The sequence below is a fragment of the Botryllus schlosseri genome, chromosome 11 (assembly GCF_051294905.1).
Source record: "Botryllus schlosseri isolate E-star chromosome 11, Bs_hap1, whole genome shotgun sequence".
In the NCBI taxonomy this organism is placed as follows: Eukaryota; Metazoa; Chordata; class Ascidiacea; order Stolidobranchia; family Styelidae; genus Botryllus; species Botryllus schlosseri.
This window is the reverse complement of record NC_137246.1, coordinates 12883733-12910335: the sequence shown is the minus strand read 5'-3', so window position 1 is coordinate 12910335 and position 26603 is coordinate 12883733. Positions and strand designations below refer to the sequence as shown.

At 39.7% G+C, this 26603-nt stretch overlaps 2 protein-coding genes across 4 annotated transcripts in view; both read left to right on the top strand.

The window, feature by feature from the left end:
- Positions 1–26603, top strand: part of LOC145449604 (uncharacterized) — a 353567-nt gene that overhangs the window by 304129 nt on the left and 22835 nt on the right. The window lies entirely within an intron of this gene.
- The window catches only part of LOC145449595 (uncharacterized), a 125568-nt gene that overhangs the window by 80729 nt on the left and 18236 nt on the right, over positions 1–26603 (top strand). For 2 of the 3 annotated variants that reach the window (XM_080327985.1, XM_080327984.1), the window contains exons 1-9: positions 7718–7865; positions 9084–9202; positions 14681–14804; positions 15107–15182; positions 16561–16639; positions 19498–19559; positions 19667–19701; positions 24193–24247; positions 24323–24385. In XM_080327985.1, the coding sequence (XP_080184111.1) occupies positions 7830–7865; positions 9084–9202; positions 14681–14804; positions 15107–15182; positions 16561–16639; positions 19498–19559; positions 19667–19701; positions 24193–24247; positions 24323–24385 (649 nt within the window). In that variant the 5' untranslated portion in view covers positions 7718–7829. Of the gene's footprint in view, positions 1–7717; positions 7866–9083; positions 9203–14081; positions 14805–15106; positions 15183–16560; positions 16640–19497; positions 19560–19666; positions 19702–24192; positions 24248–24322; positions 24386–26603 lie in introns of those variants that run through there. The other variant, XM_080327986.1, reaches the window with a different exon arrangement.

Here is a 26603-nt window from a genome sequence, read left to right as displayed (position 1 = left end):
CACTCAACAACTCACTGCGCTGACCCTTGGACAACAGTGCGTAACGACTAAAAAAACTCCGGATTTGTTGTGCGCAACGTAGATTTTCTGTGCGCAGAGACCGTGTCAGCACTGCGCACGTGCGCAGCTTAGAGGGAACTTTGCACCTAACTCGGCTCTACCGGTAAATGTGTTTACGTGAGCAGAGAAAGGATAAAAATTGATCTCAATTTACATTCAATTCCCGATGATATTGACCAATTCAATCATTAATTAGTGAAATTTTTCGCACTTCGCGCGACTAGGCGAGAATAGCTCCCTCAGTAAATGTACACCCAATGTAGATACCTAATAGGCTATCAGCAAAAAGCGGACAGCCTAATGGGGGTCTGGGAGCGAAGTCCCCCGGAAGTTTGGTTTATCACCCGATGGGGGCCCAGGACCAACGTTTTATGTTTGGAGAGGGGGGCTGACGAAGTGCTGTTACGGCCCTGGTAACGAATAATTGTACCTGCGGGAACGCCCGAATATGTTTAATTATTAATTACGTGCCCCTTATTTTCCTATACAACAGCTCACTCAGTGCTACTGGTAAATCTGATTACGTGGGCTGAGAAGATAAAAAGTTTATAGCGACTTATAAATGTAATTACCATGCATTATAGCAAATTTTGGTACCTAGGGCGACCAGGCCACACAAACTTTGCTGACCATCAAAATCACGATATGGGGTTCGTGGGGGCGAAGCCCCCAGAAGTTCGGTTTATCACGCTATGGGTGCGCAAGGCAATCGTTTTTAGGGGGGTTGACGATGTGCTGTTACGGCCCTCCCTCTTACTCATTGTCTTTATTACATTCCTTACAATATGAAGTTGAGGGGGGCGCTGGAGCACGATAATTTTTGAAAGGGGGCGCTGGACGAAAAAAGGTTAAGAACCACTGCTCTAGTGATTATTCTACTTCTATTCCAATTTTTGAAATGTTTTTTGCTCTAATTAGAATCTAATTTGTGATAACAACTGTGTCGCCATAATTCTAATTCGACTCCAATTTGGGAAATGATTTTTTGCTCTAATCAGAATCTAATTTGTGAAAACAACTGTGTTACCATGATTCTAATTCTGCTCCAATTTGGGAAATGTTTTTTCGCTCTAATCAGAATCTAATTTGTGAAAACAACTGTGTTACCATAATTCTAATTCTGCTCCAATTTTTCAAATGTTATTTGCTCTAGTTAGAATCTAATTTGTGATAACAACTGTGTCGCTATAATTCTAATTCTACTCCAATTTGGGAAATGTTTTTTTCGCTCTAATCAGAATCTAATTTGTGAAAACAACTGTGTTACCATGATTCTAATTCTACTCCAATTTTTGAAATGTTTTTTGCTCTAATTAGAATCTAATTTGTGATAACAACTGTGTCGCTATAATTCTAATTCTACTCCAATTTGGGAAATGTTTTTTTGCTCTAATTAGAATCGAATTTGTAAAAACAACTGTGTTACCATGATTCTAATTCTGCTCCAATTTTTTAAATGTTTTTTGCTCTAATTAGAATCTAATTTGTGATAACAACTGTGTTACCATGATTCTAATTCTACTCCAATTTTTGAAATGTTTTTTGCACTAATTAGAATCTAATTTGTGATAACAACCATAGGCGCCGACTTACGAGGTTACGAGGTGGCGCAGCCACCTCGTCACCATATTTACGAGGTGGCGGCCACCTCGTACGAAATGCTCAAACGCCCAAGTTGTTTGTGACCAGAAATTAGTAATCAGGCGAATCGATGCGACCTCCTTAGAGACGTCTTCGTTATTTATACGCGCGTGTACCATGCGCGTAGCCAGGGGGTTCGAATCCCCCTGTTTGAAACGCGAAACCCCGTCATTTTGAAATGACCATTTTAACTCCAATATTCAGTAATTCAGTAATTGTGTTATCATTGTTCCGTGCGGCCAATTTGCGAGAGGCAAGTTTTCAATCAGCGCGAAGAGTCTGTGATGATATCCCGCTGAGATGGTCGCGAAATTAGGTCAGTCATTGCCGTGTGCGTGGCAATTGTCGCCAGCCTGATTTATCGCATTTCGAACAAGCCTGATTCCGCTGACTTGAACAATCGCATCTGCAATAGGCCCAGTTCAAACTATATCATCGCTTGTCTGCGCAATCGCATCTGCATTGGCGGCTTCTGCCTGGTGTGCACGATATCATCGTGTTGATGATTATACGGTATACTCGTATGATAATCTTGTCGACGAGTCCGGAAGTGCTGTTAATTATCGACTCCCTGATCGGTCGTGTATAATTAAATACGCGCGCTTATCAATGCGTCCTACGTCTTCTGTAGCGTTAGCGACGATTTGCGCAAGTCAAAATGCACGAGTTTATTTGGAATATGTGCTACAATGACGCCGATTTCAGGTGGTTCAAACCTTTCCTCTTTTATAACTCAAGCCTTATCACAGCTTCTGATGGTTATGTTCAGGTATTAGCGGAAATCAATTACGCATGTACGCACGCGTCGCACATGTTTGCGGACATTCGATTTTATTCAGTTTCGCGAAGTCACTCTTTAACCACAATCGCTAATCAGCATACACTTAACGGCATTTTATCCAAGCTATCGCCATCGGGAAGTAGGAGCCAAATCATGGTAGGCCCGAGACGTGGCAGTTAGGCTAGCGATATATTTCGTACTAGGCCTATTGCAGATGCGATTGTGTAGGCCAGTGATGATCTCGTGTGCACCAAGCCAATGCAGATGCGATTTTGTAAGCCAACGATGATATCGTGCGCACCGGGCCTATTGCAGATGCGATTATTCAAGCCATCGGAATTAGGCTTGTAGGTGACGCGATAAATCAGGCCACCAACAATTGTCGAGCGCGGGGCAATGAATGACCTAATTTCGCAATTATCTCAGCGGGAGATCGTGTCGCGTTACATTGTGCAGTGCAATGCGTACGGACGAATCTCGCTTATTGTCGACACACCTTTCGTTAATTGGCCGCGCGTAACACTGATAATACGACTGAATTGCAACCGAGTATTACCGTCAGAGCGCTCATTTGAAAATGGCGTGGTTTCGCGTTTAAGGAGGGGGTTTCTCGCCTGGATGTACTCCAAAGATGCTTAGCTAACGTAAATCGGGAAGTGCACCAATGCCGCCAAAATCCCTGTTTTAATCTGCAAACAATTGCCGCGATGCGAGCTTCTCAATGCGAAGCCAGAAACCGCACGAGACAATTGCTGATTAGCTGCGCGATTTCACGTTTGTAATCATCATTATTGTCGGTTTGAAACCTCATATTCGAGAGTTGTCGTGTGTTACTTGCGAACTTGCCAGCCCATTGCGTGCTTACTCACACGACGCATTGCGCGTTGATAATATTGATGCAACTTCAAATTCTTAGTGACGTAAATTCTGATTTTTGTTCGATGCATTCCGCCTGATGGAATACATCGTATGCATCGTCGGACGAATGATCGTACCGTTTTAAGATTCCACTTAATAACTTGACTGCATAGTTTGATAATAATGAGTGTAGAGTCGATATTAAAACGTAACGTAAAACGCAAATGGTTAACGCTGATCAATCAATCAATCAGTGATTGGTACTCTGCACGTACACCAGCGGCATGTAGGAAAGTGCGTTTTAGTGCGACGATGACGTCATCGACACGGAACAATTATGACGTCACAAGACTTCGCCACCTCGTAAAAAAATAAAAGTCGGCGCCTATGATAACAACTGTGTCGCTATGATTCTAATTCTACTCCAATTTGGAAAATGTTTTCTGCACTAATTAGAATCTAATTTGTGATAACAACTGTGTCGCTATGATTCTAATTCTACTCCAATTTGGGAAATGTTTTCTGCACTAATTAGAATCTAATTTGTGATAACAACTGTGTCGCTATGATTCTAATTCTACTCCAATTTGGGAAATGTTTTTTTGCTCTAATTAGAATCGAATTTGTGAAAACAACTGTGTTACCATGATTCTAATTCTGCTCTAATTTTTTAAATGTTTTTTGCTCTAATTAGAATCTAATTTGTGATAACAACTGTGTTACCATGATTCTAATTCTACTCCAATTTAGGGAAATGTTTTTTGCACTAATTAGAATCTAATTTGTGATAACAACTGTGTCGCTATGATTCTAATTCTACTCCAATTTGGGAAATGTTTTTTGCTCTAATTAGAATCTAATTTGTGAAAACAACTGTTTCGCTATGATTGTAATTCTACCCCAATTTGTGAAATGTTTCTTTGCTCTAATTAGAATCTGATTTATGATAACTTTGAAGCTGTAATTCTTATTTGTATTTGGAAAATCTTAAATTTTTCAATTGTGCAAGTTAGAAATTCACACATTTTCGTTTGCAAATGAATGTTCTGTATTCATCTTTCGTTGCAATATAATATTTTTGAGCCTAAGTTGAGTAAAAGTTCATGGATGGCTGGTATTAATTTCGAGCTCTGCACGAGTCAGCATGAACACACCACCACGAAACACAGGATAGCCAGGCACACATCGGCTTCAGCACGTTGTGTGGTAGTTAAAAAAAAAACCGGATTTGGCATGTAAGTTTGCGTTCCGCTGCACGCATTCAAATTTAGAGTGTAGGTATGACTTCTTTACATATTGTTATTTCGTGACCCCCTTGTCTGCTATATCAAAAAATGTAGAATTGCCCAAACCTATACTAAACTGAAAGATCACACGATTTCAGATTGGTATTTCTTCACTGGCATATAATTTTCTTTCCTGCGGGATGGTATTTGTCTTGTGAGGTTCAGATTGCCAAGACAAAAACATTCGGCGACAGTCATTTAGGCGCCTATATGGACAATTAAACCTATCTGTATTTTGTATATATGACGAAGTTTTTGGTCAGCATAGAAGCAGTCCTTTACGGCCAATGGCTTTCTCGCTGCCGATCGTTCTGACACACTTCTTGGAGTCACATGTTACATGGCCTAAAACTTTATATGTCTTATGGTGCGTTGTGGTGCGGTCATGGCCAACGCTGCTATGCCCATTTCTATAAATCTTGCGTATTTTTTCTTGGGGAAGAGTACCCAATAATCAAGATATGTGACGAATTGAAATCGCGCCTCGCGCGAAAAACTTGTGAAAAAGTTGCATAAATTTTCAAAAAATACTCTAAAATTCATGCTAATTCACGAAGTAATTTTGGGCCCCCTTCGAGCCGGCCCCCTCAATTGGGGGATTTGGGGTGCGGCAGTTACGGTCCTGACTATAGGACTACCAATTATGCTGCTTTTAGCCGGGTAAGCAGGATGTATCTCGGCGTATTCAACCGTGAGTCACGTGTTGCACATCTAGTTATCATAGGGTTACCATACGTCCTCTTTTAAGATGATTTGTCCTCTTTTTTAATTTTTTTAAAAGTGTCCTCGGAGGACGCCAAAATCTCTTCTTTTTTGAGATTTTGTCTTCTTTTTTGAGGATTTTGGTTACATATAGGGCCAAATTCGACTGATATACATTAGTTCAACACTGTAGGAACGCTACGGCGGCTATTTCGGGAACTGGACCGGAAAGTTGACCTCTTTTTCAGTCAACCACATGTTAATGTGAAAGAAAAACTATATTTTCCGGGAGTTGAGCCTCTTTTTCTTTTTTAGTCACGAGAAGGGAAAAATTTACCATTTTTCAGGATTTTCTTCCGGTCTTGAAAGTTATCAATACCTATTCATATCTATAGCTACTGCTCGTTCAACTGGAAAGTTGGGGCACATTACATTGAAAAAGCAGTAACGTTAGCAGTCCATACTCACAACTTTCCTGCAATTCTATAATTAAAAACTACAGAGGCCAAGCCAAGCAATAATATTTTAAAAATATAAATTTTCTTTTTTTCATAAATCGATTTCCTAATATATTTTGGGGGCCGCAAGAAGGCTATCTGGGGACCGCGCTTGGGAATCGCTGATTTAGATGTTGAATGCTCGGTCCACGAGTGTTTTTCTTTGCAAACTGGTTACTGATGAGGACGATCCACTTATATATTATCTCCATATTTCTTCGGTCATTATATGACAGCGTTCCTCAAACTGAGAGCGTGGAAGCATCTGAAAGGAGGTGCGAAGCCGCAGTAAACTGAAAAATTTCTCATAGTTATTTCTCTGTCTATTTTCCATGTTTCATATTTTATAATTCTCTCATCTACAGTCATAACCTTCAATGCCATCAAACTATCCGTTGGGATTGCTAGCATTCTAATTTCTCTGCTAGATATTTTGTGATATCACGATAAAGGGGGGGGGGAGGGGCGTGTCTAATAAAGTTGAAGAACCACTGCTATTTGATTAAATAACAATATTGCCTTTTGGCTAATAATCACAATTTAATATAGTGCGGCCCGCGAATGGATGTAGATGTTGAATGCGGCCCGCGAGCCCAAAAGTTAGCCCACCCCTGATTTAGAATATCATTAACTTGGCGTATTTGCATTCCGTTGGTGTTGTTTATGGTATTCATGGTGTGTGTCGGCGACAATGGCCATTTAAACAAGTGCGATATTCCTTATTTTTGATTTCGTAGCTGCCGACTTGTAGCACGGCCAACTTCGAGGCTTTTTAAGACACTGCTTACGCGGGTGATATGGCGAGGAGGAGCTTATTTAAACCTCCAACACTTAGGTAGGAATTCTGGAGTTTTGCATTCCGTATGGTTAGGTCGCTGTCAGGACCAAAGCAGTACTGAGTCAGCCCGATACGATATCATGTCAGTAGTATTGGTAATTGCACATAATAATGTTTATCTCTAATCTTTACTCTACCACGTGATCAGATTTACCGGTAGTGCCCTGGCTCCTGTTAATCCAGAATCTTTGAATCTAAGGGGGCGACTGAGTGTCGATAGGGGGCGAAAATGGTAGAACATACAGAGGGATATATTTAGTTATCACGGGGAAAATGCACGTGAAGACTGCTCATTCTTCAGATGACCCGAAAAGCAGGTCAACGCAAGCGAAAGCAGACGGGAAAACCACTACCTATCAGCACCTACCACCGCGGAAAGATGGCATTTGTCTAGTAAATTCGCCAGCGATCTGAGTTAGGTGAATAATTTCACCGGTTATGTGTCCTCTTCTTCGGATCCGTAAATTTGCGAAAATTTGTGTCGAGATTGATAAGAGGGCGATGATTCGATATAGGTTGGGAACCACTGTCCTAGAACTTACCTTCGAAATCTTAGTCTGATATGGTACCGATAGTCAAATTGTCTGTACAATATATTTGATTCTCCGATTCCGATTCTCCGATGCGTTGCTACCTGCTCGAAGCTCGACCAGACAATTGTGTGACCGATCGACGAACGGCAGAGTTAAGACGAAATCAATGTACCTTTGATTCAACATTTGATATTGCGGCGGGGATGAACCCGTTACGGGACTCCTGTATACGAATTTACAATACCTTCTGACAACTCAAATATTGTTATGTATAATGATGATAATAATATTCAAATCAACTCACACTAGTAACTTCATACTTCTTGTAGCATGGCAACTTTAGCATGTTTTGCAAAGGTAAAAAATAGTGAAAACGAATCAACGGCCAAATTCTGGTACCTATTGGTTCGCAACAGTTGCGCATGAAACCAGGATATGTCACGAGAACACAAACTTCGTAATGCCATTTCTAAAATGATTCGACTGTCTAATATAATTCATGGTTGTTTTTGCGAAAGGAATCAGCAGACATATATCATATAATAAACATTAACATATTATATTGAATAAATTGTGCACAGTTCATATAACGAGAAAAACTTTACGGTCGACCACTTTCGAGCAGCAGGTTAAATGGATGAAACAAAAAAATTAATTCCTGGCATGTCGGTGAGTATTTTCATACTATTATGATTGCAGTTCATGTGATGAGTAAATACGCCATTGGTAATGGAAATAGGCATAATAAGAAATTGTAATAATAATAGTAATAATCGTCAGCTTATACCTTCATCTGCCCATAACATTTACCACAACCTTTCGCAAATTGTTCCAATACCGCAAAGATTGATGCCGAAACAATGTAAACGAAGATAGCGGATTTTCACGACGAGTATAAGTGGTAGAACTTTTTTTGTTACAAAATCCAACTTCTACACCCTATCCTTTGGTGTAAAATTTACACCGTAAATGAACCAAGTACACCCATCGTTATTTGCCGTAGGATGAGGCGCATGGGTTTGGTTCATGTGTAGCACATCGCCCAATCAGGCGGAAAGCGTAAACATAACCTTCCTCACACCATATGTATGACCTGATATGAGTGTATTTAGATCACCTAGATTAACTAAGATGTGTGTAAAGCACTAGAAAGCACCGCTAAATTAACATACACCCCATACGAATTTGACAATCTGGAAAAGACACCCATATCCCACTAATTTGATTTACAATGTATCATATGACAGGATTTGTTAAAGTATGAGTCCCGACCCACCAGAACGAGCATTTAATATGTTTGCAATGTTTGCTGAATATATTGCAATATAATGTAAAATTCCTCGCGCAGTGCGCGATCTTCAAAGTTGGATATCGGATATGTATCGACCTTGGACTTACTCGAATTTGTTTGATGTCATCATAAGATACGTCTAATTGTCTATGAATGTGTCTAAATATGAAGTTTTGGCATCAATATAACTCAACCAATGACTTTCGTCCAATATATCGTGTTTTACAGAACTATGCGTGACATATCCAATTGCACCTTCTCTCTTTCATACATGACCGTGAAGACAGCCTACTGAGAATAGATATGCATACATTCATTTCGATATGCGAGGCGTTGGTCGCGAGATGCCAATAAAACTCAGTTTTGAGCAGCGGTCTAAAAATTTTAAGAATCCCTGATATGATATACCTAATTTGTGACGAAGTGAGTGTGATGATAATTGATTGTGAACCCTACTTTCCCACTCCTACGCTACAGGCAATATATCATCATTTGTGTGGGATACATTACGGCAAATTTACGATTTATGGTCTCGATTTTATTAGATTAATTAAATTGTTGATGTATGTCCTAACGCACAACCATATGCATTTCAGAGTCAGGACTTTGCGCAGATGGTTGTGGATTATGTTCCAAGGCATGTTAGCCATTCTGTTGGCGGGAGTATCCTATTTTTAGGCTACGCTATGGCCCAAACCGGGATTGCATTATTCATGTAGGTATCTATTATAATTATAATTGCCAATAATGTACGGAAACACATTATAGAGATCGCAAACTTTTCCGAAATACTACATTGTTGTTGTTGCTGTTGTTGTTGTTTATTAAACAAAAAGAGTTGGCGCTTAACGCCGGACGGCCTTTCGCATCACGGTCAATAACAATGTACACTGTACAGGAATAATGGCGAAATAACGGAATAAAGTGGAAACACTCAGATCATTATCCTACATTGCAATCATCCTGTTATTTTTCTTTCGAACTATCATCATAGAATCGCGGCAAATCCACCATGTTGTATGAGCCTATGGACAATTACCACCCGTTTTAGCCGACATATATCGATATGGGATAGCGGTAGGCCTCAAAATAGTCGGTTCAACAGCAATAGTACAGATATTTCAATAGAGCAGCTATATTTGCCATATAATTTCAATTGTCAATGACAATCCACTATGACGTTACAATTAAATATTCGTGACTCCATGGCTTAAAAAAACAAAACATAAAAAATAAAAAACATATTTTAAACAGGGGCCTTTTTTAAACATGCTTGTTTAAATTGATTTTTGTTTTAAATGCAACCCTAGTAACATATTTGACGAACTGACAGGAAACCTCACACGGACCGACGGTTGAGAACCACTAGTTTATGGGACTGGTCTAGTATGGTAATATGGTATGGTAGTATCGTATCCAGCAGTGTCAAAGATATCTGGGGGTATGTTGCCCTACCCCTCTACTTACAGTTGAGACTTATGCACAAGGTCTTTCAAACATGTGTAATTGTGCCTGATACAGAGCAGATTTTGTGCCATACTTTCCGTTAATCCGTATAATCTACAGTTGTACACTTATTGGCATTTCCAGCACGTTCCAAAGAATAGATTGACTTCGGTAATAGGGTCAAGCTCGCCCGTCGCAGTTACATGTAGCGTAGTGCAGAGTTGGATCAAATGTAATTTGAAATTGAGCTGAATGTAATGATTACTTTTTTATGTAATGGTAATTGTAATTGTAACTGTAATTGAAGCATTTCTATTTTGTGTAATTGTAATTGAATTGTAGTTTGATAAAAATTATGCTTAATTACAATTTCATTTACAGCGTTATGGAAACCTGACAATCACAACATAAAATAATCAATCAATCAATCAATCAATCAATCAATCATTTATTCGTCACACCAGTGAAAATCCGGTACGGACCAGGATGACGACGAGGGGCCGCAATGACTTAAGGCCTTAGTACACAGCCACCACGTGTAATAATTAGCCTATTTACATTGGTGTTCTATGCGTGCCGCGTTATAACTAGATTATTCAGCAATGCTAAACTGTTTCCCATACTTCAGTAGCAACAGAAAACTTTGTGAATCACAATATAGGCTAAACCAGTGGTTCTCAAACTGGGGGGCGTGCCCCCTTGAGCGGCATGAAAGCATCTCAAGAGGGGAGCGAAGCTCCGGTAAACTGAATTTTTTCCGCGCTAGGCGCGATTCACTTTCATTTCATAGCTATTGCTCTATGTATAGTCCGAATTTCATATTGGAGAATTCTCTCATCAACAGTCACAACCTTCCATACCATAAAACTATCTGTAAGGATTGCTAACATTCTGGTTTCATTGTGTGATATGACGATAAGGGAGGCACGAAATATTTCACTGTCATAAAGAGGAGAGTGTCTAAATAAATTAAAGAACCAGTGGGCTAAACTAAATCCTAATATTACAAAAATGGATGAACAGCAAGTATACTCTTTTGAAACCTGTGCTGAACCATTTCCTACACCACGGTCAGAGTTTTGTTTTTAAATCTCTGACCTGTACCGAGGCTTGCTGCAACAATTGCAAAAAGAAATTCAAGTTTCCAACCAAAGATTTATCAAACGTGATCATGCAATCTTGGCCAAATTCACTGGGGACAGAAACTTTTCGCACCCTAATGTTCATCAAATGCAATCTAACATTTTCCGAGCAAGGGAAAATGTAAATGCGAACCAAAATGTTGTAATTCGTAGTTATCAGGAGGTTCTTTCTTTTTGCATTTATTTTAATTTTACACACCTTATCGCCATCGGTATCATCCTTATCGTTGACGCCTTATCAAATACATGTCATTATCCTCACTCAGCTCTGAGTAGCCTGATCGTGTAATTGCATTTCATTAACTGCCTTGCAGCCTGCAGCGCTATTAGTCGCTCAAACTTTTGGTTGTTAACAGTCGCTTGAAACATTTTTCTGTGTTGTAGTTTTCAGTACTCATGATTATGAATAGTTCGAATACGTTCGAGTTTTTTTGGTTAAAGGGTATTCTACGTATAATGAATGAAACATGAATAGCTTGAGATTATTGCCAATTACGTCGCTACGGTTGTCAAAGAACACCATGAGATTAAATTTTCTTGTTTCCTCCAAAGTGTTTGCGAACGTTGATCGGAAAATGCAGTATTCCTGCCCGACCTGTCGTTATAATCATCAAACAATTGCCTCATCGCACACTCATCATAACTCCTTTGTGTTCGACGTAATAGACGAGTTGCTGATTGGATACGCGCTTTCTCGTCTGTTGCTGTTTGTGGTATTCATGGTATTTTCCCACTACAATGGTCATTTACACCAGGCCGATGTTATATATTAGTGGTCGGGAACCTATGGCTCGCGAGCCATATATGGCTCTTTTGTGTATACGATATGGCTCTTTGACTTATTTTTAATTTTATACTTAGTTTCTATAGATATTGCAGCAACGTGTTAGTAGATTTTCATAACGGCCAGAATAATTATCCTCGTGGCAGCATAAACATGTATTTAAGAGTGGCGTATCCAGGGTTAAGGGCTCGGACCCATTTACAAAGTCCTCAAATTTAAGTTGCTGTAGCGCCATCGACCGATTTCCGTCGCGAATTCGATGTAGCGGACATCGCGCGCTGTGTCATCTTGGATTGTACCAGCATACGCTGGTTGATAAGAGAATAGCAGACAAGGGGACGTCTTTAGGACAATCTAGTTTTCAAATACACATTGTCTTCCTGATCTACGTCGAGAAATGAGCTGCCGTGGAAGTGACATATTAATTACAAATTCAAATTACAAACAACGCCGCGCTACCCACTTTTTTCATTGGTATGTCGGCCTAGCTTATACTAGTAGCCTATTGCTGTTAAAATGTAAGTGTGTAGTGCAACGTTTATGTTACCTCCGAATGCTTTAGGAATTGATGAGTCGATCAATTCTTAGACTCTCGGAATCAGGGCTATAGTTATATTAAATGAATATCAGTTATTATAAATTCTGAGCTAGTTGCGATAAATTGCGTTATCACAGGATGATTAGTAGGCTACGAGTTTTTATAGAGAACATACGGCACCCAGGACGAATCCTGTACTGAGTTCCATTTAGTACAACCATGATGTCACGAATTTTCAATTGTGACGTAACAAGGAATCCACATGTATGGCTCTTTGGAAGTTAAAATGGAAACTATAGGGCCAACATGGCTCTTCAGAAGAAAAAGGTTCCCGACCACTGTTATATATTATGATTCCGCATGCGCATCCGCATCTGCCGACTTGGAGGACAGTCCACTTTCAGACTTTTGTTAACATCTGTTACATGCAGGACCTTAGCTGCCGCACCCCAACCCCCTCAATTGGTGCATCGAGTCCGAATCGGCAATGCTATTACCGAGAATGCTATTACCGAGAACGACAATACCGAGAATTGACAATACCGAGAATGAACAATACCGAGAATGGACATTGCCGAGAATGAACACCACAGAGAATGGACATTGCCGAGAACGCAATATATGCAATGAGGGCATGTTATGCATATAAACAGGTAGTGTGTGTGAATCACGGCGTTGTCACATTCGGTATCGATTCTCAGGTATAAATTTATCGACAACGTCCGTCCCAGTAAGCTAGGTTCTTGGCATTGGCCATTTTCGGTAATGTCCATTCTCGGTAATGTCCGTTCTCGGTAATGTCCATTCTCGGTAATATCCATTCTCGATAATATCCATTCTCGGTAATAAAATTCTCGGTAATGTTCATCTCGGTTATAGTAGGCTTACCATACGTCCTCTTTTAAGAGGATTTGTCCTCTTTTTTGACTTTTTTGAAAGTGTCCTCGGAGGACGCCCTTTTGTCCTCTTTTTTGAGATTTTGTCCTCTTTTTTGAAAATTTAGGTCAGATTTAGAGGAAATTGCGAGTGATATGCCGTAAATTAGCACAGAAATTAAGCTCCGGAGATGACCTTTTCTTTTTTTAGTCAACCGATCACGAAGTGGGAAAAATTTACCGGTTTTTGAGAATTCTTCTCCGGTTTTGCATGTCTGAACTTTCTGAAAAAGTGTCCTCTTTTTAGATTTCCAAAATATGGTAAGCCTAGGTTATAGCATTCTCGGTAATAGTATGGAACCGCGAAATGTGCTGCCAAAAAGATCGACAGTGAGAAAACCTCTGCCGAAAAGAATCAAAACCTTCGGCTGAATTTTACATTGACTATATAATAGGGTTACCATATTTTGGAAATCTAGAAAGATGACACTTACTCCAAATTTTCAGACTTGCAATACCGAAGAGAAATACTGAAAAAAGTTTTTCCCACCTCGTGGTCGGTTCACTAAAAAAGGTCAACTTGTTCGAACCCTGAATTACGGTTTTTCCTATGCATTATCGGTTGGTTGACTAAAAAGAAGGTCAACTTTCCGCCGCAGCTCCAGAAATAGCCACCGGAGCGTGATTTCAGTGCTGATTCACTGCATCTCAGTCACATTCTGCCAAAATTCTGAAAAAGAGGAGATATGGGCGTCCTCCGGGGACACTTTCATAAAAGTCAAAAAAGAGAACAAATCCTCGTAAAAGAGGACGTATGGTAACCCTACTATATAGGCACATAAATGGCTGTCTCCAACTATTGGTATCTCCAAAAATTGTTAGTAGTATATGCAATTGCCAATACCATTTGGATGAAAAGTTGGTTGCGAACAGAAAAAGGTTGCGGGGCACTGGGCTACACCACACATGTAGATATTTCGAATGGATTGTGAATGGACCTGGTGTGTCAGTATTGTGCGTTATATCATTTATTTGGTTGCAATGCTTAGCTCGGATCAGTGATATCGTGTTCGAAATTACAGATCTGGTTGTATTTTGACCTATATTATCCCATAATTTGGTCACGGATGAATAAGACTGATGAATATATCGACGCATACGGAATAATATTGAATTGAAAACCACCGCGATCGGCTTGTAAACTCGCGATCGCTGATTTGTACACCCCTAATCTATGGTTATGAAGAGACACGAGACAGAGTCTATTTTTGCCAATGTTCGTGACAGTCTTCAAGAGGAACATCTTCTCGATAAACTCGGAATAGTTACTCTCGTCATGAAAACACCACAGCAAGTGTATTTCCAGCCTAGCGCCTATTTCATTTATCAAGCTGTTCGATGAATTCAGGGTGATATTGGGAATAGAAGTGTACTTCAACGGCTATTCTTTGGCCATCGTCCAGGCGATGATAAAAGACCATATTGACCAACATGGTTCGGGAAAACCGGACATTCAGCGCAACAATTACTTCGTAAGTTGGATCATCTTGTGGATTAACTGGTAGGGGTCTTGAGGTCCTGTTGTTGTTTCTGTATTCATCCTGTTTCGACTGCATTGGTCATTTAACACCAGACCAATCATTGTAATTATAATTCCGTATCCACAGAGTTGTATCACGGCCCCCTCTAGGCATTTTAAGACACCGCTTACACGGACCAGAATACTCAGCATGAACTTGCAAAAACAATGATAATGAACATGGCATCGCGATTTTAGTTTGCCTGAATTCGCATACAATAAACTGTAAATTTTCCATAGTTCCACACTTTGCAGCTGGTAATCGAAAGAAGCATGGGCAAAAAGTCAGGAACTATGGTATTGATCGTTTTCATACTGGATGTAATGTGCTGTAAGTATTGACATATAGTTATTGCCAGAGGTGGTCAAAGTGCTCGAGAAAGCTTCTCAAGTAGAAGTTGAAGTAGCGACGAAAACATCTACTAAGTACGAGTAGAATTACATCTTCCATAAGCAATCTAAAATTACTTGATGTAGAAGTAGAATTGACTGTCTTTAAATCTACTCAAGTAAGTAAGTGAGTAGTTGTAAAAACGATCGTAATTCGTTCGCATGGATTGTCAAAAGCTGCAAATTGAGCTATATGAAAGGTGCAGAGCTTGATTCCTGTTGATGCATACCAAGAGCTATCCAATTTGCGATAGCATAAGCATTCGTCTATATCATGGGATGAAAATGATAGTATTGATATGAGACTGCGATACTAATTCTCTGTTTACTCGAACAGCACGCTTTAGAAATACCACGGTGTGGAGCCTTTCTCCAGATTATAAAGCCCGTAGTTTAGTCGAAGAGCAATGCAGAGAAGTTGTATCGGATACGATGTAAACACTCTGCGCGATTAGCAAACGGTAATAAAAAAATGGTGGATCGTAAACATGCCATTTGTGTAGCTTTATTTCCGGAAATTGAAGGCATACTACACTCGATTCATTATTTATGTTTTCCAGACAAAAGAACTGATACTAATTAGAACTCAAAGTAGGATTCTGGGAATTGAATGTGAAATATAAATACTACTTCTGAAAGCGGAAAATGTTTTTCATGTCATTAGTCCAGAAATTTTCAAAGGTGGTATGCTAAAACAGGTCTAAAGCTAAAAAAAGCAGGAGTCGACTTTTCATATGGGCGACAATGCGATGTGAACGGAGCCAAGCAACCCGCTACCTAAATTATATTCACCTATACTTTCGTGATATCATATTTGTCATTCCATACCCACTGTTTGCGAAGCGCGACGAAAATTCTAGGCTTTACTCAACTTTTATGAGAATTAAATGTTGATACTCCGTGAAAACAGCTCTGAAATTCCTCAGACTATCTTCCTGCTTGGATGATAAAACTACTTCTACTTGACAAGCTGAAAATAGCGACATGTAAGTATGTAGACCACAAAATATTACGAAGTAGAAGTAGCGGGAAATTAGATATACTTGAGTAAGTACGTAAGTAGAGGAAAACTACTTGAGTACTTCAAAAAAGTAGAAGTACTTCGTTACTGACCGCCTCTGGTTATTTCTAATTTTAATATTACTAGTTGTTTCCGACCTTTATAAAATATTTTCGAATAGAATTATGTGATTTTTTTATTTAATAAACAGTTACAGCAACGATGAAACGAGCGATGCTGATGTACAATGTTCTGTGCTAAATGTCATTTCAATATTGTGAATATTCCTGCAATTTATACATAAATTTTACACATTCAGGTTCCGCGTTTTATTACAAGATATGCCAAGAGTTGATCGAGCGGTTGATATATTCCGAGGATATCACGGGACTAGAAAAGTAATGCATACTACTACAATATAATATATTTAGACCTACTATTTTTATGCCTGTATAATGAAGCATACTGAGGGGGACAACCAATATTGACTTGTCTACTAGAGATATAGGCAGGGTTGCCATACCGTCCTTATTTCTAAGATTTGTCCTTATTTTGAAGGGCCACGTCTTAGAAAACTCAACTGTCCTTATTTCTAAGAAATGTCCTTATTTTCGACTTGCGTCCTTATTTTGTCTTATTTTCAACAACTATAAAACTTCGATCATTTCCCTCTGGTATCTGTGTTGCATAATATTCTAAAATTATGCTTTTGAATCGAGATTTTATGACATCATGAATGAAAGGAACTCCGGTGGCGTACGCACCACTTGATTTGACTTCGACGTGGTACAATAGCTTAGCTAGGGCAGTGAGTGGTGTAGCAGTTTTGGCTGTACCAACCTATCGCAGCGGGCGTCATTTTAGCAGTAAACAGCAGTCGCAGATTTCTGGTGTTTAGTCTGAAGCAGAAAAAGCTGTAGGGAAGGCAGCATTTATTGCGTACTGAAAAAAGGGGTCGACGCTTGGGTTAAAAAGTAAAGCTATAAATCATTGATAAATTTATCTAAATTATATTGTACATATAATGTTAGCTGCTAATAAGGCTAAATCTGGTAGTTAAAATGAGCATTCGTAAAAACCTTTTTTACGAGAGAGAATTTTAAGGTATCAAACGAAGCTTGAAGGGCGAGTGCTTCGCACATGGCAATATCTGCAATTGCGACATTAACCTGGATCTGGAGACCGTAGGAAAAACTGGTAATTCAACCCATATTGATACCCAAAAACACAAGAAGTGTATCATATTGATTAATTCGAGCCAGTCGATGAATAATTTTTTCACAAGTCGATCAGTACCAAGGACAGCAGACTACAAGGCTGATGCTGCTGAGGGTATCTGGGCATTCCATACTGCAAAGACCAGCAATCATTACGCACCAGCGATCGCACATCGAAATTGTTCAAAGCAATAATCCCCCATTCCAACATTGCAAAGAAGTTTGCTTCGGCCGGAACCTGGACTACAAGCATTGTTACTGGAGTTCTTGCTCCACGATCAAAAAAGTATTTTGTCTAAACTTGATGTACAGCCCTTTTTCATCTTGGTTGACCCCTCTAACCACAACGAGGTTAAGAGGTTTGGTTTATCACCCCATGAGGGGGGGGGGCGAGACCAACGTGATTTTTTTAGGGGGGCTGACGAAGTGCAGTTTTGGCCCTGAGTAAATGTAAAGCTAGACCTGAGCTGTCGTGAGGTCAATGGAGCACTTTATGCTAACAAGGAGTTGCTAGACCAGGTTGTTTCTGGAATGTGATATGTCACGGGTCATATAAATACAACGTATAGGTAAAAAACGCTTTTAATGCTAATCTAATTTTTCGACTGTCCTTATTTTTTGGTCCATGTCGATGGCAACCCTGGATATAGGTATAGGGTTGCATTTAAAACAAAAATTAATTTAAAATAAACATGTTTTAGACATGTCCCTTGTTTAAAACGTGTTTTTTGAGTATTTTAAGATCTCGCGTCACGAATTTGTTAATTGTGACGCCACTGTGGATTGGCAATGATAATTGAAAATATGGGGTGAATATGGCTCCTTCGACGAAAAGTGCTTCCAACCATTGTCATAAACTGATCAAAAAATATCTACATCGTTAGGCAGCATTATAAAGGTCGACGGTTATCATCATCAGAACAGCCAGTCCGTACCTATGATCTATATCTACTCCGAATGGAGGCGTGGGTTCGAATCCCACTTCTGACACCAATTGTTAAGTTCTTGATCTTGTTTGAACAATAACTCAATACGACGAGGTTGCAATATGAAACCAGTATATTATACAGCAGAATAACATTAAGACAGGCGACACGATCCAGAGTTCAGTTAAACGAAAGACCCAGTAGACAACAGAACACAGGGCATAAATACGAAGCACGACACACAAGGAAATAATGATTGGCGGTAATTACTAATCCTAGACAAATAAGAGATAAACGATACCAATGTAAAATGCACGAACATAACAGCTATAACTGTTGAACCGACGTCGATTTCGAGGGTTCCAGCCACTCCATATCGTATACGTCTACTATATTGGGTGCAAATCGTCCGCAGGCTCATACTATATGTTTTTCGAAAGTAATTAAACAATTATGGCATGATTATACACCGTTTGAAAAAAACACAATTTGTTTTAATGGGTTTGTTCAAAACACTGTTTAAAACAGGGATCACCAACTCAATTCGGGTGGCGGGCCACTTTTCAAATTTCTTACAGGCCATGGGCATTAATTTAATTTTATCATGAACTATGAGCTGCGTATGATACCTAACAACGCTTTTCAGCGACTCAGGGAATCTATCGGGGCAAGAGAGACACTGTAGCGTACTAGCTGAAAGACTATATCCTCGTGAAGCTTGATCTTGTGGGGAAGCCCAAAGCGGGTCGGTCTCGGCAGTTTCTGGAACGTTGCGCGTCAAGGCAATATGCCTATACATATCCCTTGATGGAATGCTGTTGCCATCACCGAAGCCGTTTCAGCTAGCGGGGAATAGTTTTGTTAGGCAAATGAAAATAGCTTATTTTGAAACAACAACAACCACAATATTGTGAAACTGAAATCAACTTCAGCATTTTTAAATGTGTTATGGCGTTCTTCCGAAAACTGAAATCAGATCGCTGGCCGCAAGTTGTTGACTCCTGGTTTAAAACATGTTTAAAACAAAGTGTTTTAAAATACCGTTTGTTTTACATGCAACCCTATATAGGTATAGATATTCTCAGATATCTGATAACAAACGTATATTTTCAGAACGGGCTCCAAGATTGTGACGATGACATTGGTGACAATCTTGCTAATCGGAACGGAATACGGTCAGATTATTTGTAAATTATTATCTGCACCATATATCTGGAAGATCGGGCAAATTCCAGTTTCATACTATCTTTGTGAATTAAATTCCAATTCGAACTCCTTTTAGGTCTCAAATACGTTGTTTCAAATACATCAGGGCGGGTGAGTTTCTCATTGGCTACTGTTTCTACAGCGTGACCAAGGTGGAACGATATGATTTCAATGAATAACAATCAATGCTATGATTATATACTCATTGACCGTAACGTAACATTTCATCAAAATCCATCTTGTCCGCGTCGGGTCAACCAATTTGTCCTATCGTTTCCTTAGGTCAATTACCGTTGTCATGGTATTGGCAAGAAGTTGCAGTATTGTAAACAGGGATGTGGAGTCGACTACGACTCCATACATTTTCAATATACCGACTCAAACTCCGACCACGACTCCCGAGTCTTTGAACGCACCGACTCCGACTATTTTCCTCACAAGACTGCAAAAATTATATGCCACAGTGATGGTCTACTAATGACTTTCATATAGCCCATAAGCACGTGCAAACATACTATTCACGAAGTCATGTAAAATCGTTTCACTGTGGCACAGCTCGAAATACTCACTGTACAATCAAAATGGAAGTATTTTTTTCGAAATACCCTTCCTTGCCACGGATATTGTAATATGCATGAATCATTCAAACACAATAGATATCCCGTCCTGTATAATTAAAATGTGGATGAAACAATAGAAGTGCAGCTCTTGTGTATGAGCTAGCAACTAATACAGAGATGTACAAATTTTCCCACTACACAGCTCCTAATTGGGGGTTTGGGGGCGGCAGTTACGGTCCTGACCAGGACTATAGGCTGCTTGCACTCTTTCTTAAAGATTTGTTCGGCCCAAGAGGATGAGATACTTGCTAGAAATACTTTTGATTTTCTCAAGTGGGAAGCAGCGTTTGGTTGGATTTGCATCACTTTACAAGTGATGTGGTCACTAACAAAACCATACGATTTGTTTACTCTCTCACAGTATCATGGCATAATTCCAAAAAATGCACCAGTTTTCGATGGCATCAGCAATTTTGCGCTGGTCACGAAGATGCATCTTGCACTGATCTTCCTCTATGCAATTGAATTGCAATTTGAAAATAATGTCCAATTTTATCAATATAGTTACTGACAACAGTGATTGTTGGTACTTACAAACACTATTTTTTTTATTATTAGTAATTTTGAGAATCCTTTGAAAGCATTAGTTTTCACATTAAAGAAGTTGGAGTCGGAGTCTGAGTCTGGATCATTTTCACAAACACCGACCTTGACTCCGGCCTAGGGTTCTGGTTAAAATCATTTTGCCCTTGATTAAAATCGATTTTAATCACTTAAATAGTTCAAATCTTGATTTTTTGATTTTTTTTACTCATAATAACAATAACACGAACCTCGGAAATAGCAGCAGCATGTCACTAACTAGTATCCACAGCAAAACGCTAACATATTGATTGACTATCGCTCTTTGCTCTTTTACCGGCTGTCTGCCGAATAGCTGAGCTATACCGGTGCCGGGGACGAGATGCTATCTCCGGTTTATATAAAATGCACATGATATTACGATAATAAACCACGTTCACGCATCTCGTACGAAAATTTCAAAAAATCAAAATAATCAATAAAATCAAAATGATAAAATAAAAAAAAATCAACGAACAAAACCTGATTTAAATCACACCAGAACCAGAACCCGACTCCAGCCAGTATTTTGTTACGACTCTGACTCCAACTACAACTCCAAAGAGTGCTTAAATTTTTATGTGACTCTAAGGAAAAAAATTTCGAAAATCCGACTCCAACTCTACATCCCTGATTGTAAACCAACAAATTTGTATCTGAGTGACTATAAAATAATTTTGTTGAACATAAGACGGCTGTTGCATAACATTCTAGTTTCTACTTTTCAAGAAATATGCGTTAGAATCTGAGTACTGCCTTCCACAATTTTTTTCTTCATATTAGCCTTTCCAATTTATTCTAGAGTTACACTCGACTAAGTCACGGGGAGAGGAGGCGCGAACCGTACATCGGTCTTTGAGCAGACTAAGACAACGAACTATAGATAACTAACCTACGTAGGTTAGTTATATATAAACTAAAAGTATCCTATACTCTTAGCGAAAAGAGCTTGTATTCACATTGAAAGGGCAGAGAAGGGTGATAGCCTTCTCGAAAACAGAAGCAACTCAGAATTATATCGCGGTCATGAATCCCATGTGGTTACTTGCATACCTTTTTGCGTTCCTACGTGCATGCATATTTTGGATTAAAATGCCGTACGCGATTTAAACCGCGGTATAAGTTTAAGTTAGGGTCTTGTTTCATGTGTCATGGATGCATATTCACACTCTTATATTATGTATGGTACACGAGCGAAGATAGGCTACACACTATCTTCGTTCAGGGTGTATAGTTATAGAGCAGTGGTTCCCAACCTTTTTGTCCTCATTCCCCACTTCAGATTTATTCCGAGCCTTCATTCCCCACCAGGACCGTAACAGCAATTTGTTAGCCCCACCAAAAAAACGTTGGTATTTGGGCCCCCGGAACCCCCTTAGCCCCGCTGCGCCTGTACGCTTTTTCCCTGCAACTTATCAGCTACATTGGGTCTACTGTTTAGTGCGTCGCCTTATTTCGACTAAACACGCGAAGCGCGAAATAATTATATAATTCGTGTTTGAATCGGCCGGTATGATCGGGAATTGCATATATCTTGCTATCAATTCTTTATCCCCTATCTGCTCACGTAATCAGATTTACCGGTAGAGCTGAGTGAGGCGTGTTGCAAAAGTTAGGACCCCCAAATAAGAATTAAACATCTTCGGGTGGACCCGTTGGTATATTGACTTCGTTACATTATGCTATATGTCAAAAGATATAGAAAACGCCAAAGCTAGAAGGCACACACGATTTCAAATTGGTATTGCTTTACTGGACAATAATAAAAAAGTATTTTCGTGCGGGAAGGGTATTAGATCGCGGAAGGGTAATTAGATATTTGGCAATATTAAATCGTGCACCCAGCGCGAAATTTTTTAGAAAAAGGAAACAGTGGCATTAAAAAAAAGATACTTTATTTTATGTTAATTCACGAGGGGGGGTGCGGCAGTTACGGTCCTGTTCCCAACTACCAAGCACTTTTGTCATCACAGAGCAGCCATTTGCTGGTCCATTTGCTGGTTTGACGACACAGGACACACAACCACACCAGTACGCAAGACAATCGCCTATAACTGCAACATAAAACGTATTGTGAACCGATACCAGTAACGCTCAAAATCTCGCGAAAGCATTATTTCACTTCAAACTAGTCGTGCTGGATGCGTTTGTGACGCCATGATTACTGGCCATCCAGAGTTACAAATGAGGTTTTGTGAACATAACGCCATATAATTTTCGACACATACATTCCAGAGCAGGTAACTGGTAACGGTAATTGCGCATGTGTCTCCGTGAATATGTAGACTGTCCTGTACATAATTCCGAACAAATGCGTCTATTCCCCACCAGAAACCATTGAATTCCCCACCAGTGGGGAATTCCCCACCGTTTGGGAACCACTGTTATAGAGAGATACGACTAGCTAAACTACACTGACACGTCTGTTATAAAGTTAAGTGGCGGATAGTCGTATAGGCTACTTTATCGATAGAGTTTATTGAGTGTTTCCATTCTTTACAAGGAAACCTTTGAACATATAAAACTAATGAACAGTGAAGAACCTGAAGACCGAAATGAGACCGAACGAGCTCGCAAACCGATCATGTCATCTCCTAATCTGGATTTAAAAACTCCCGATAGCAATGTCATAAATTTGAATTAGAAAAGTTCATACTTAGATTGAAAGAATTTTATGTTAGATCTAAAAAATCCAGAGCACCGAAAAGTATATAAACAGTTTTTGGCTAAAACTATTGGAAAATGTGGAAATATGGAATGCAATAATGTAGATATCAGTGGTTCAAAACCTTTTTTTCTTCATTCCCCACGTCAGATGTATTCTGAGTCTAAATTCCCCACTAACCAAAACCATCGTCGTATTTCTTTTTAACTTATGTCATTACGGAGCTGCTATTTGCTGGTTTGAGTACAAAAGGCACTAAACCACACCAGCAGTTCGCACGACAATCGCCTATAACTGCAGCATAAAATGTATTGTGAACCGATACATGTAAACCTCAAAATTTAGCGAAAGCGTTATTTCACGTCATACTGGCCGTGCTGGATGCTTTGGTGACGTCATTGCTGGTTATCCATAGTTAAAATGAGTTTTTGTGAACAACACGCAATATAATTTTCGATACAGACATTCCAGAGCAGTTAACTGGTAACGGTAACTGTGCATGTGTCTCCGTAAATCCTGTATGTAATGTATATAATATCCTGCGTACAATGTTTAACAAATGCGTCCATTCCCCACCAGAATCCATTGATTTCCCCACCGGTTGGGAACCACTGGTATATAGGGATTTGGATGTCTACATTTGGTCGTCATTTTGGTATGCTGTCAAAGTCTTCATTTGGGGCATTGACATCAGTGGTCAACTGGTCAAGTTACGACGTTATGTTCCTCGTTATAAGAACTCATTGTATTCGACAGACGCCGTCGGTAATTAATCATCGCACTGTCCACATCCAAGCAGATGTGATTGGAAGTAAGTCGACCAAACGACATTAATCTGAAGAACGATGAGATACCCAAACACCGTATGTTAATTTTTTCGATTCAGAAGTCTCCTGTCCGGCACGCAATACAGATTATGATGACGACGACCGGGAAATAAATATGCAAGGTATCTATAGTTCGCCTATCTGTCCTCTTTGTAGGAACTAATAAAATAGGTACACGAAAGCTTACCCAAAATTAAAGTTGCGTTATTTAAGGCAGTGGTTCGCAACCGCCGGTCCGCGACGACTATTCTGCCAGTCCGCCAGACATTTGTGATTTTATACTTCAATTGCAAGATAAAAGGCTTCTAAATTGATAAAAGAAGCAACACATCACATTCAAAACTGAATAAAAACATCCTCATTTTATTCGTACTACGCATTTCGCAGCAGGCTACGTCTGGTGGTATTGGGAAATGAGCAAAGGTGTTTCTCCCGATTCCGAAACGCTTCTTTTCTCGATATTATCGAATAGAAGAATAATATTCAAGTTGGTTTATTCCATAGGTTTCAAACGTAGGGGTCGCGACCCCAACGGGTCAGTTTGCCTATTCTACGTAGTCACGGGGACAGAAATGGAATACCAATGACCATTACAAGAATGCCATTGAACCGAGTGGTAGCGGCAGCTCATTTCTGAATATTTTAGTTCATTTTGCAAATAGAAAATAAAACGACCTCTGAAAAATGCGAACTCGGCAAACAAGGTATCATCAGATCAGTCGATGCGTCGTGCTAAAGCGTCACCACCTATAACGTAAGGTTGGTGTCTGGCCACCTCTATTAAAATTACAATGTCGTGAGCCTAGAAATCAATGGGATGGTAATTTTCCTTCCAGGAAAACTACAAGTGACCGGTAGCGCGATGTGTTAACATAGTGGTTTCCAAACTAGGTTCCGAGGTTCGTTTGGGGTCCGCAAGACAATTTTTTGGATCGCGAAGCACGTTCCGAAAAATTCAAACTATCCACAAAAAACTAAATTTTGGAATATACCAAAATTCAGGCATCATATTGTTAAATGAAACTCGATTGTGGCCGTCATAATATCATTAATCAACATAAAGTGGAATATTTTGGTGCTAAATTATTCAATTTTAAATTTTACTTTCGCCTCGCGCGCTTTATTGTCATTATGAATTTTTCAATTTTATTGTGCGTATGCCCAGTGCCCACCCAGAAACGAAATGCGCATAAATTTACTGAATTTAAATCTAAAAAATACTCCTGCATTCTCAATTATGTCAGTATTGCTCAAGGTCGCTGAAATACTTAAATCTAGGGGCGCGTAAAGAGCGTCCGCGTTATCGGCATTCCGGCGTTGAACGTTTCCGCGTCAGGACACACCAAGACATAGAGAGGTTTGGCCAACGCGCGACTTCACGAGAAGTGCGCTGGCGAAAAGATCACTGGCGGCATGTTGGCCGGAACCTTCGATATTGGTATGCTCAGGCACCGAAATAATCGTCCCCGAATAGTCCTAATCAAAGCCGCGCACGGTACAAATGCGACCCGCGGAAGAAAATATTTCTCTTAGTGTAAAAATGCGAATTAAAAAATGATTTTTCCTATATTTTAGTCTGTTACGGTTGAGCGACTCCTATATTATTCGAGTAGCCACAATCATTATACTTGGGTTCAGGAGATAACAACATTCTTCAACAGTTTTTTTACTGTAATATTGACAAAATTTACTCCCTAAAAACTTCGCGATTCACGCGACAAGAAAATAGCTGTACACTGACTTTCATAACATTGGTTGATGCTTACCAAGCCGAAGGAAACAAATTAATAAATCTCACATATGCCGTTAGCTAATTTGGATCGTTCGTGAGTCGGGTAGTAATACCGTTTGTGAATTGGATGTATAAAGGGTAGTGTTGAAACTACCTGAAGCGGTAAGAGGGGTCTGAAGGATTCTTTCCCCAGAAAATAAGTTGATCGCCCTATGACGACCAAGACCAACGTTTTGGAGTGTTTTGTGTTAATTTGGTAAGGGACCATTTCGTGAAGTTTTCCCATAAGTTTGAGAACCACGGAGTTAACAAAACAAACAAACAAAAACACTGAGCGCGGTCGAGCCACCTATAGATTGTTGTCTGCATTTCGCGCGACGCAGAATTTCACGTACTCGACTACTTTGAATCGATATAGGTAGAAATCGTTCCAAAAAATGACATATTGGTAATGTCTTGGACGGAGAACGAGATTGACACGTCAAAAATTGCATAATTGCTATAACTGCGCACATTGTCGTCAGCTTTCCATACATACCAGGAGTAGGTTCAGGCGGGGTGCTCACCATTTTTTGTAGTCAGCACGCCGAATTGAGAGGAGGGGTCGC